The sequence below is a fragment of the Populus trichocarpa genome, chromosome 6 (assembly GCF_000002775.5).
Source record: "Populus trichocarpa isolate Nisqually-1 chromosome 6, P.trichocarpa_v4.1, whole genome shotgun sequence".
Lineage (NCBI taxonomy): Eukaryota > Viridiplantae > Streptophyta > Magnoliopsida > Malpighiales > Salicaceae > Populus > Populus trichocarpa.
Genome location: NC_037290.2, coordinates 25404637 through 25418228, shown reverse-complemented (window position 1 = coordinate 25418228; position 13592 = coordinate 25404637). Strand labels below are relative to the sequence as shown.

The following is a 13592-nucleotide window of genomic DNA, read 5'->3' as shown; positions in this document are numbered from 1 at the left end:
TGGTCCTTGGTTAAAGAACGTACAAGTCAACGTGGGTCTTTTAATCGATTCAGACCTTAATTCAACTCATCTCCACCATATTGGAGATGTGAAAATGGTGCAGAGGATTATCTAATTGAATGTCTAAGAAGGATGAAGTATGAAAGATTTTTCTTCCGTTCTCATCGGGTTCAAGTTCATCACTGATATGTGAGGTTTTTTTGTAAGCATCATCGTAGTTCTGATTTTGTATGTGGCAAGGTACACTCGTCACATACAACAAAGCAAGATCGTGAGAGAGATGGGTCAATCAAGAGGAGCTAACCCTGTCAAAATACTCTTTCCAAAACCATTTCCGGAGCAAATCCCCGGTGAATCTCACGGCCCTAATTATTATCATCAAATAAACTATCTTTGTTGATCACCTAACTTCATCAAATCCAGTCAACTCATAGAAGCTTCGGGTTTAGGAATCAACATGTCAGAGACAAAGCACATGGAATTAGGGCTTTGGTTTTGTCTATTCATCAGGCAAACATGCTAAAAGCAATGATGACAGCGTTACAAAATTTAGTGTTTTCCAAGGAAATTCAACAACCAGCTACTCGGAGGGATGTAATCATATGATTCAAGGAAGAAACAATTGATGATGGTAATTTTAGTGCACGTCTTTGAGCCCCATTTGGAATAGAAGGTTGGGATTTTATCTCTAGTTGCTCCTTGCAGCTCCTGGCAATATGCTTGCTAGGGATGGAACCCCTTGGTTTCTCATTTCTTCTTGAGCTCTCCTCATTTCTTCCGGGTCTGTTGGCAAACACGGCAAATTAGTTTGACTAGTGGAGGGAGGAAAAAAAACTGGTCACATAAAACTACAGTGATAGTCATGTCAACAAGTCTAGCATAATGTTGTCGAAAGCTCCACTAATCATCAAACAAGCATTTAGACGTATAAAACATGAAGAGACGAACTCCAAGAAAAAAAAATAATGTCATGGAAGTCCAGGATCATGTCACGGTCTATAAACAGCAAGTTTTCAAGCTCATTGACACGAGGTTGAAGGTGAACGGGCATGTAAAAAAGAGGCTTGTCCAAGGAGTCTTGCATGTGGAAGCAACATGTTTGAATATCAATTATCACATGAGGCAAATGCTTGCTAAAAATCATTAAAACAAATAATATATACTAGGACCTGAAGAGGTTACAAATTAAAGATTGAGAAATGGTTAAACAATGTCATTTCGCTAGCTAGAAATGCTTAAATTTCCTCAACAATTGCCTGAAAAAATCAATGTCTATGGCCAAATTGTGTCAAGAACATCAAACATGGAAATGAAATGAATCAATGCAAGAGAAAAAAGAGTAGCTATATAAATGGTTATTTAAAATCCTGAAATTCTAGAATAACAACACAATTCTCCATGACATTCTTGAACCAATTACGGTAAATTAGCAGATACTGGATGCATCTGAGTAAAGATCATGTTGTTCTGCTGGTCAAAACATTGCATTTAAAATAATTAAATCTATGAGCCAAGTTAACGGTTTAAGTCTACAGCAATTCCTCAAGGCCATGACTGAGACATGCAAATGTGAAAAAAATATAGAGTACTTTACCCATGTTTTCCATTAATTTTGGCATTATGAACATAACCAACACCATAAATCCCATCATGAGACCCATCGGACTTTTGACTATAGACATTATGGAGAAGGGTTCCCTAATCTGCAAGAAAACAAGATATTTGGTGAAAATATTAGATCATAGTTTATGGAATAATTCTATCGAGATGAATAAAAAGAGGAAGATCAACCTCATAATACTGCTCTTCCTTTAATGGCTCTAATACCATTTCACTCAGACTCCTCCTTTTCTCTGTCAGTGTTGCCTGAACCTTACCAGGGAATCTGGCACTAACATCAACTCGGACCTAAATATTTTGAAGAAAATTCAGCAATGGGAATCTAATACATGATAATTCAATGATCAAATTCAACTGATTGAAAGACCTACTGGAGAAAAGAAGTAGCCAATGGCATCCACTTCAATTAAATGAGTCCCCGCTGGCACGTTATGACTTTTAGTAGACAAGTCAAGGAGTGATGTAAATAGAGAGTGTTTATTAGAGTCTTGTTAATGCTATCTCATCAAAGTTTATATGTGAATATAGTTACTCTGTGAAACACTTAACACAGATACCCAAGGATGGCTACAACCAACAGAAATGATATGTTTTTCAAACAAATGATTTGATTAAATAAGTAAAAAGGCATATGAAGAATTAAACAACGCTCCTTAAAGAAAATGTCAAAGCTATCTCGAGTCAAGTTTGAACAGAACCATGCACAGAAGAAGAGAGAAAAACAGCAGGATACAATGAAAAATATCCATCAGGCCTCAGAAAAGTCACATGTTGGCCACCATTGAGTAGAACTTTGACATTGGATACTTTTCCATGACCTCCAAGTCCTTTCGTGCCGATACCTGCTAAACAAATTCATGAATGACCTTAGATGAACTAAAAAGGAAAAGGGCCGCAAATAAGAAAACACAAATGTAAGAAGTAATCATCCATGCTATCATTAACAAAATAAGCCAAGAATCAATCATCTAGATACCATATTCATTAAGGTAAAATATTATTTGAGATTGAACTTGCAAGCTAATCTGTGTCATAATTTCAAGTAATATACACTACTAACATTAGTAACAAAATCATGGTGATATAACTTATTTTGCAAAATGCACTAAGCAGGCAGAGGATAGACTTCTACTTCTAAAGAAATTGCCACCATGACCTTATGCTATGCATCACTTTTCTCACCTTTCCCAGCATAAAAAAACCGTTTCTCACAATTGAGTTAAGATTAAAAACTCACCAAGAATGGACAAAATCTATAACCATTCCATTCACACGAATCCCCGGCCAAGATCCAACAATCAAATCCATCATCCATTAATGTTCTCACAAAACAACAAACAATTTTTCTCTACCCTTGATTTACATGTTTCTCAAAACAAAGAGCAAAAGGATTTACCAAACAAACCAACAAAAAAACATTATCTTTAACATAAGATTATTGACTTAAGTACTGAATTTAAGGAACATAACAAGAAAAACCTTAACATATGAGAAAACCGTATGCTTGTATAAACAAAAATACCTGGGATCTTCACTCTACCATTGATTGCATAACCATCACCAGAAGACCTAGTAATTAAAAAACAAATAACTTCGTTAATATCAAAATAAGTAATTAACAAAAAAAAACACTATATTAAGAAACGTACCCAAATGTAATTGCGAGTGACGGGGAGAGAAGAGAGAGGCATAATTCTACGAAGAGTAAGAGAATCACCGGTTTCAATCTTACAATCGATGCCATGATAACAGCTTGAAAAAGAAAAAAGAAAAAAAACTTCAGGCCTTCAACAGCTGATGAAAACTAGATTCAGTGACTTCTTTTTCCCCCTTTAAGCCTGTTTCAGATTTGATTATTTTTTCTTATAATTGCAGAACTTTTATTCTATTCTACGTGCCTAAGCCCGCGTTCCATGGTACTGAGCCTTGTTACAAAGGCAATTAGCCCAAACTATTCGTACGAGTGAGTTGGGCTAGTCCATACATCAAAGAGGAATCTTCAAACTGGTTTTTCATATTATTATTATTATTTAAGAACTAGTTTTTTCATATTAATTCACTTAATTTAATAAAAGGTGATCATGGATATAATTGTGTAGGATTTGAATTATATCCAACTCAACTTTTAATATTTTACAAATTATAAATATGATCTATTTATTTTTATATCCGAGTGAGTCGGGTTAAGCTAAATCTTTTTGTTGATAATATAAATATGCACGAATTAGATTTTTATTGCTAATTTTTATGAATATATATTTAGAAGCGGATCTATGACATGAATTATAGTTGTTATATCACCCCAATGTTATCTAATTCTAGTTACCTCATCTTTCTCTATAGCAAAGAGACAAACCTTTTTTATTATGTTAAAAGAAATCTAATAGAATCATTAATAAAAACTTTGTAGTCAAAACATTTCTAAATAAAATAAAAATAAATGTTCAATCCACAAACTATCAAAAATAAAGATAAAAAGAGTATAAAATATACAAGGTAAGTCAGGTCGGGTTAACCGAGTTTTAAAATTCTCAACTCACCACCTGACTCGTGATATTCATTTCTTATATTTTTAATTCAATATCATCTGTAATATTTATATTATTTGATTTTGACAGATCGAGTCAGATTACATAATACAAATATTACAGATAAAATAATTTTTTAATTACCCATACACATAATTAATTTTCTAAAAATAACATGATACCATTTACGAACCTTCGTGCTAAGATTATTAATACTAAAATAATAATATAAATTATATCTTAAAATTTTATCTACGAGCTCAAGTTTTAGGACTAAAATAGTTATTTAACATGATATTATTGACATAATATCATAACTTAAAAAATCAAACAATTAATTAAAATTAATTAATTATACAAGATTATCACTCAAGAAAATATATTAAAAAATATCATAAATTATATTTTAAAATGTTTTATTATTTCTTTTTAGTTCTACACATCTTATTTTTTATTAGATCAAAGGGGTGGATTTAATTTAATATGTATAATTCGATTTAAGAACACCACGATTAACCTATCAACGGCCTGAACCAACCATGATCAAACTATCATTGGCGTGAACCCTGAAACGCTTCATTTCGACCGCCATCGACCTTTTGTGTGTCCATGGATCCTTGTGAGGTTGAAAGCTTCTCTTTTTGGGGAAAAAAACTTGAGATTTGAACCCAGGGTTGGGGTGCTAGGACTCTAGGGCAGATGAATCCAAGGCTTCCCTTTTGCTGTACCTAGGAGAAGTGAGTAGCAGGCACACATCACATGCATGGAGACCACCTTTGTGACTCGACCCCACCATCCTCAACATGCATTCATCAATTTAAATTTACATTCAAAAAGTCATAAAAGAACAGTTTTTTTTTTTTTCTTTGAACGAAAATGTTTTCATTTCAATTAGGGCACATCCCTCCAACAGACCTGATCATCACAAAATACAAAACCCTGTGGATTACATTTACACTTTACCATGACGGTACATTCCCTGTAAAGACAACAACACATTGAGGGGATCACACCAAGACTTTGATACCAAGTCAAACCGGTGAAGAAAAGCCCCGAGAAAAAAATCAGGATTGCTATAGGCCGGGATTTCACCAATGCTATAACCCTAACTTCTTTGAGAACCAATTCGAAAGATTAGCTATCATGAAACCTGCGAACACCTGCGGCACATGAAGAAAGAACATCAGATTGTTAGGATTACACTGTCATGTAATCCGCAACGACACAGATGACAAACTTTAGCTCCTGCCTAAAGGACAGCGCAATCAGTCATTCAAATACGAATCCAAATGCCATCAGCACTTAGCAACATGAAAAAACAGGTTTTTATACACATGAGATTGTTACTAAACTAATAGCAAGTTTCCACCCTTTTCATCTTAAGATGGAAGGAGAAGAAAATGACACAGACCACCTTTCAGTACTTTAATTTGTGGCAGATATAATGGATGGTTATCCTGTTTCGTGATGTCAAGGAAACTTAACGCAGAGGCATTTTATAATTACCTGAGCAGAACCAAGAATGTAAATTGCTGAATAATGACGGCCATGAATCACCATGTCAGCTAGCATAGCAAGAGGGATGGTGAGGGACATGCCCAAGGTGGCCACCAATGGAGTTGTCCATACAACAGATAATGCCCTAGCAGGAAAATAGCAACTTCAGAATGAGAGGCTAGGATAATGAATATGAAGCAGTAATAGAAAGATGGGTAGCTTTCATGTACCAAAAGTAGTCAGAGAGGACACTTCCAACAAAGCCATTGGCAAGAACAATTTCATCCACTTTAGCAGAGTGAGGGATTGTAAACTTGGGTTCAATTCCCAAGGCTGTCAAAGGCCAAACTGACAGACCAACAGAAAACAATGATTCTGTCAGTTCTCAGGATCTGACATGTCCAGGCAAAGAAAACTCAAAAGCAAAAGAAAACAGTGAAATCAGAATGCTGAATGGTTTTCAATTCAGACTTGTTGCCCATCAAAATGACAGAATATCATTAAAATATAAATCAAAGAATGAAAAGGAAAACAAATGCATAATAAAGTCATCGCCACCCACTCAGTTTGAGAAGTAAAACAAGATTACTTTCAAAGTACCACTGTCTAAACTCCATATCTATAATGACAAAAACGAAGTTTCTTGTTTGAACTAACAAAGTCCCATCAGAGGTTGAACAATGACCCAACAAATGGCTAAAAATTAGTACCTATATCATCAATCACATCCTACAAAGCTATGATTCCATGATTCGAATTGATCTCATGCATTGCAATTTCACCCAATCAAAGGACATTGAACAAATAACACATCTTACCAAGCCACCACAGAGCTACTAGTGTAAACAATCCTATATATCCGAACAACTTTTGCACATCAACCCTTTCTCCTTCTCCAGCAAACTTTTTAAGAAGCACTGCAGCAAAGGTTGAAAAAGCAAACATTAACACTGTACTTTGGCAGAATAAAACTAAAACAATGACTACCTATGAATATTGGAATAATAAAAACAAAGCAATCAATGGAGATATGCCAAACCTGTAAATAGTCCGTATGACACGGCTGATAGAAGACCAAAAAGATCCCCAACAAGCGAGCGTTTGCCGTTGCTAAACACAAATATCAACTGTCAATGCCCAGAAACGAATTACAAAGAGCAAGCTAATAAGATAATAGCTGCTCAAATAATACATGTGAAATTTGATGAAGTTGTTATTATCCTGCACATAGAGTAACCATGGTATTTGCATCTGAATGTGTTGAAGTATCAGTAGACTATTTAACTAAGGTTCTCAATAATATTTTTAGAGTAGGTAATGTTCACCTTAGAAGATAAACAAACCTTAACTATTACTTTTTAAATCGCACTATAGTAAAAATGAACTGGGAGCCTGAATTGGAAACTCTTTCCTTCTTTATGGTGCATTACTAGTAAGGTACCTTATGAGGCCACATTGAACAGCATCAACAATGTCCTTTATTTTGCTTTATGCTGACAGATAGGGAAGTTAAAAGTAAGGCACCATAACCAACAAATATGGAGTAATAGACTTACGTGGAAGCACTTAGTGGTGACTCATCTGCAGCCCATGTTTTTCCCAAAGTAGTCATGGCAACACCAGCCATGCTCACCAGGACAGCTATCACCTTTGCTGCATTTAAAGAATCTTGACCCAAAAACACACCGATGAAAAGAGTAAAAAGTCCAGAAGTTGATGACAAAACTGTTGTACTTGCAACACTCGTCCGTGCTAGTGCAGCATTTGATAGGTACTGTCCACGACAAAAAATAATAACTAAGAACTTTCTTGAATTCCTGCTAATTTTATGATCTGGAATCTTATGCAAAACAGAATAGGAAACCTAGCAAATATATGCGGACAAGCAATATAGAAATATTCTTATCTTGATTTTGTACATTCATCTTACATCCTTGTTGGTATTTTACCTCAGTTACAAACCAGATAGGGGCAATATAAAAACCACACATAGCAATTTCTCTGATTGTGGGCTCTTTGTCATGTATAAGAACATTCAAATCATCCTTGTGTCTAGAAACTAATGGCTTTCCCTCTTCTGAAGATGCAAGGTCCAATTCACTGTCTTTTTTAGTCAAAGTTCCCTGAAGTTCCATTTCAAAGATTTTGCGACTCAGAGGAGAGCTTAATTCATCAGAAGACCCATTTACATTGGTTGCATCATTACCACTTTTAGAAGACTGTCGCTTTAGCAGATTACGTGTCCAATCTTTAAGGAATGCCACTGGGAGGTAAACCACCAAAAGAGAAGCTCCAAGATATGTCACTGCAAATGGCTGCTTATAATCGGCAAAGATATCCTGTTGGGCAAATGCATTTTTATATTAACACCTCGTTGATTAGGCCAAAACATTAAAGTTCATTCATTTCTATGACTTTCAATAAAAATTAAAGTATTCACCGTAGCAAACACTTGAACTAACATAATTCCTACAATCATGTACCTACAATCCATTCCCTTGCAAAGAAACCAGACAGTAAAGAGTGATTGTACCTATGTTACTACATAGCTGCATTGTTTTCTCTTATATTCATATACATTAATTCCATTGTTTCAATCACCAACTCGACTAGATAATCAACAATTATTTGCCTGATCATTTTCAATTTCTGCGAAATCCAGCATTCCTCTTCTTTTCACCTCATTTTTGTTGTAAAATGTTGACGAACAGAAACAACCGAACAACAAACCTGAGGCGTGTATAGACATTTCCCCCACACAAGATTATCCTCCAGGATTCAAAAGGTTCTTCCTTAAAATAAGGGATGCAAAAACAGCAAGATAAAGAATAACATAGGCTGATAGTCTATAACAACTAGTAAGAAAATTAAATAAAGAGTATGTGGTTTCAATTTAAGGGCCAAAAATAAATTATTACCAACCAGTAAGAAAATCAAATGGGAGAATTAAAGAGTTTGTGGTTTGTATTGCTCGGGCCAACCTTATACATGAAAGCCTACCATTTTTTTCTTGTTGATTATTATCTCATATCAAAATTTACTATATAAACATCAAAAAAAAAATTAATTTTATAATGTGGGATTGAAAACCTATTATTACATAGATATATAAAAAAACATGGTGTTTTTATAACGTGTGATAATAAATATTTTTGGTTAAATAATTCAACTTAAAAAAAAATATTATTTTTCCAACGTGAAATAAAAAATCTTTTTAAATAATTTCTTAGCTTCATTATTTACAATAATTTCTTGTAAACCAACTTCATAATTACCGAAAAAACACTCACAACACCCATCAAATGTAAAAGGGTGAATCAACACACCTCAGTTTTATAAAAAAGCAACCTCAAATTCAATTTTTAGCACACAGAATTGTATTTCTTCAACCTCAACAATTCCAGTGACAAAAACACACCATCTAAGACAAAACAATACCAGAGGAAATTCTGATTTCAACAACTGGGCCAACAGCATAATTAGTGACTGGAAAATTTAACCAAATATCTAAAAGCAATCCAATTCTCAACAAGAATAAAGAGTAAATAAAGGGGAAAAATTATGAAAAACAAATTTATGATTACCTGGGTAACTTCCGCAGAGGTGACCCATATAATAACAACAGCGGCTATCAAGAACAAACCAGCTCTATATCTCCAACCCATAAATGTTTCACAAATTTAACAAAAACCCAGATAAAGAAAACAGCCAAAGAATTTCAGAGATCTGTAAAATCTCTCAGGTCTTAATTTTAGTATTTTACTGTGCACCGACTACGTATGTATATTCAACTGGCTATAAAATCTTGCAAGGAAAATGAAAGGTCAAGGAATATGTTAGAGATCTCCCAGGCTTTAGATGGCGTGTGCTTCGATGCTTAACCAGGCCGCTGGTGTAAATTGTGAGCTAAAAAAATGAAAAACAAAGGCCAAGATTCTTGGAAATGAAGGGAGAATTTGGCTAGAAAAAGCAAGAGAGAAGGAAGTTTAATTTGTTAATTAGTGTTTTTTCTTTTGTAATTTTGGTGGTATCATGGTTATTTATAGTTCTTAAGGTAATCTGCACGAATTTTCTACTTCAAAATATTTTTTTTATTTTTAATATTAATATATTAAAATCATTAAAAATATTAAATTGATATTTTTTTAAAAATACTTTAAAACAAAAACTACAACGTTCTTAAATGAAATCCGAAGTCTTTTTTTTTAAGTTAAATAAAAATAAGAAATTGATTTAACAAAATATAATTGATTTATTTTTAATTTAATATTTTTTCAAAATAAATATATTTTTTAAAAAACACTTTAAAATAAAAACTATCACATTCTTAAATGAAACCTTTTTTTTGAGTGATGCATTGCATTGACTTTTATGCTAGATAAAAATAAAATATTGATTTAATAAAATATAATTAACGTGATCAGATTTAATTTAAATATAAAAAGCAACTTCAAGAAGTTTTTGTTTTTTAATAACAAAATTACATCATTTTAATAAATCTTCTAGATAAGTTTGAAAATTATGACTAATAAAATTGATATTTTTATTATTATTCTTGATCAATAACAGTATTTAATTTTACTAACTCATTTTTAGTTTAAAATGAAACTTACATTTTTACTTAAAATTAATGATTTTTATTCTCGAAATATTTGTAATACAATAAACATTGTAGAACACATGATAGCTTAAGACAAGAGGAATTCTTTCTGTCATTGGCAATAAAAACAAATATCTTTTATATATATAGACACATTTAAACCTAGTCAACAATTAATTTCACTCTTTTGTTATGATTTTAATAGCTTGATTAATAGTAGTTGTTTTTTAAATTATTTTTTGTTGAAAAATATATTAAAATTATTTTTTTGTTTTATAAAATTATTTTTTATATTAATACATCAAAATAATTTAAAAATATAAAAAATCAAAATTAAAAAATCAAAATCAATAAAAAAAACATTTAAAACGTACAAATAACAGTGGAAGAAAGATAAATTAGTCTGACCAATTTATGATTCAACAAGGAAAGTAATTAATTTAAATAGGCAAAAGGTTAGCCAAGAAGAATCATGTCGGTTAAACGCAAAGGCGGCTGGAGCAAACGCGGTTCTTTTACTGTTTTACATTATACTGTATTTGTTTCTTTCTCTTTCCTACGTGGAGCTCTCTTTCTTTCTCTAAATGTTCAAAGGCAAAAATTTAATTTTTGTTTTCACTTAATTTTTTTTATTTTTATATCATTTTAATATATTATTACTAAAACTAAATTTTAAAAAATAAAAAAATATTATTTTAATATATTTTTAAATAAACCATAATAATTAAAGCTAACTAAATTTACTCTAATCGTGGTCCCAAAAAGGTAGGCACAGAAATAGTTGTTGGTCATTAAATGTTTTTTATTTATTTATAGAATTTGGTCATTAAATTAAATTTTTTTGAAGAAAAATCACATTCCAATTTTTATCCATAAGGGGAGTTAGGTGAGACCATAGTTGAAAAACTCAGTACATTGTTCAGTGAGTCAATTCAACGCCTGCATTGATCCTAATTAAAAAAAAAAAATGACTGGCTTGATTAAAAACCAGCTTGGCTCAATTGATTCAAATCTAACCCGGTTAAAATTTAAGCTTTCAACTCTGATTTTTGATTAAATAAAAAATTAATATAAACAATATTGTTTTAATCTAGTTAATTTTTTTTATTAATGTGGGTATCCAGGTTAGTTTGCGCGCACCTCGACTAATCTCACGGACCCTAAAATTAACAACAATGTAAGCCTTTAGTGACCATATAAAAGTGGCAAGTGGACGGGTAATGGGTTGAGTTAAAATAGATATGGGTCATATTTTATCATTATTCATTTGTGATCCATTATTTTTTTCAATGGATTACCCTACCAATTTACTCATTTAAATTGGATTAATTTCAATTATTTTTATAATTTAACATTCAGGGATGTAATTGATTTTTTTAAATCAGAGACTAAATTGTATTTAAAAAAGTATGAGGACAAACAAACCTGCTAGCAGGACTAAAATAAAATTTAAACTTTTAGGGACTAGAGTGAACATTTTCAGTAAAAAAATGGAGGAGGTTCGAGACTGGTGGGTATGGAAGCTCAGCACATGGCCAAGTTTAGATTAATATTTAAAAAAAAAAAATGTATTTTATGCTTTTAGCGAGATATATTGCATGACACACCTTCTCTTAAATAAATGTTATCTAAGAATATCATTTTAGTTTCTAATGTGATGCGTTTAATTATTATTTTTTAATTCTTACTATATGACAAAATGTATACATCTAATTGAGTTTTTATAATGTACACGAGTTTGAATTTTATCTTGGGATTTCTTACAAAAATTATACTTTAGTTCTATTCATTCAAGAGATGCTCCTTTGTCTTTATTTAACTACTCTTGCTTCTTTTTATGTATTATTTAGACAATATAATGAGGATCTAATTATTTATTTTCTTAATTTATTTTTCATAATCAAATGAAATTACTATTGACAAATGTTATTTTCAATTTGAGTTCAATTTTTATTTATAGATATTATCACTTACCATTACCCAACAAAGCAACCAACTCCTTCAATAATCAATAAAATATAAATATTCTCTCATTGATTTCGGTCAATTAAAATTATCAAATGACTAATACAAAATTCAGTTGGAATTTTATCACGTTATTTATTTTATTTTCACGATTACCAATCTTCAATGATTAAAATTATAACGATCCAAATTTACTCATGAGTATAGATAGCTTTTATCACCCCTGAATGCAACCCTTCACGTTACAAGCAAACACAGCCTATCATAAAAATTTACATCATACTTATTTTTTAAATTATTTTTTATTAAAAAATATATTAAAATAATATTTCTTAAATTTATTGTTAATATTAGCACACCAAAATAATTTAAAAATACATAAAATAAATTAAAATTTTTATTTTTATTTTTTTAAAAGTGTAGTGCCACCACAAAAATAAATATTGTAATTTAAATGTATTTGATATTATGATGCAAGTTTTTTTTAAAAATGCTTTAACTTAAAAATACATTATAATATTTCTTATTTTTTTTTTATTTTGATAATAGCACATTATTATTATTATTATTATTATTATTATTATTATGATACCTACTCGGTTTTTTGAGACTGCAAATTGGTCGAGTAGGTATAGGCTTAAACTATAGAGAGACGGGGTGGGTGCGATGTATAGATCACCAATTTATAAATGCAAATGCATCATTCATGTGATAAGTATTATTATTATTATTATTATTATTATTTTGTTATAATGGGAGGTTGGCTACAGAGCTTATACTTTGATGGTGTGTAGCAACTACTCAATGACATTAAAGTAGGCATGTGCTTGTAATTATTTTACCTACCTTCTTTCTAGCTACTTATTTGTTTGTATATTGTTTATTACTAGTAATTTGTGCCTGCCTTCATGTATTTATTTAGTATTTTTAGTATTATTGATTGTTTTTTAAAGGGTTAGAAATATATTAAAATAATATATTTTTTATTTTTTAAATTTTATTTTTAATATTAGTATATTAAAATAATTTAAAACATGTAAACTCAAGCAAATATATAGATAATAGTTGCTGTACTCCCTAGGGTGGTAGATTCATTTGGGGAATTTAGAATTCAAAACTCGAGGTAAGTTTCTAGTTAAGCTAGATTTTTAATGAACCGACAAATAATATATATTTTTTAAGAAAAATGAAATGATGTTATTTTAATTAAAAATAATTGAATTAGAGAGTTGCATAAAGCTTAGTAATTCACCTCATTTAAAAAGAAAAAAAAAGTTACTACATTTAGGAGAACTAAGAAGTGTCTATGATGACAACAAATTCCACAGAATAATCCCAACAAGCCACCGTGTTTTTCAAGCTAAATAAATCTGAAAGAAAAC

General features: G+C 31.2%; 2 protein-coding genes across 3 annotated transcripts; both read right to left on the bottom strand.

Moving 5' to 3' along the window:
* Positions 1–409: 409 nt before the first annotated feature.
* Positions 410–3481, bottom strand: LOC7489122 (ER membrane protein complex subunit 7 homolog). Of its 2 annotated transcripts, none has more exons than XM_024603024.2 (7): positions 3270–3481; positions 3143–3189; positions 2354–2465; positions 1992–2055; positions 1792–1908; positions 1595–1703; positions 410–783 (listed from the first exon to the last, which is right to left on the bottom strand). In XM_024603024.2, exons 1-7 carry the CDS (start codon positions 3362–3364, stop codon positions 689–691), a joined length of 639 nt encoding a protein of 212 aa, XP_024458792.1. In that variant the 5' UTR covers positions 3365–3481; the 3' UTR covers positions 410–688. The 2 variants fall into 2 exon arrangements, with proteins under 2 accessions (XP_024458792.1, XP_002308678.1); XM_002308642.4 differs by having other exon boundaries at positions 2354–2462; positions 3270–3479.
* A 1507-nt stretch (positions 3482–4988) lies between these two features.
* LOC7489121 (uncharacterized vacuolar membrane protein YML018C) lies at positions 4989–9677 on the bottom strand. Its single transcript, XM_002308641.4, has 8 exons — positions 9230–9677; positions 7595–7984; positions 7202–7419; positions 6685–6755; positions 6464–6562; positions 5876–5993; positions 5655–5790; positions 4989–5308 (listed from the first exon to the last, which is right to left on the bottom strand). The coding sequence occupies exons 1-8, from the start codon at positions 9308–9310 to the stop codon at positions 5246–5248; spliced, it is 1176 nt and encodes a 391-aa protein (XP_002308677.1). The 5' UTR covers positions 9311–9677; the 3' UTR covers positions 4989–5245.
* Positions 9678–13592: the final 3915 nt, after the last annotated feature.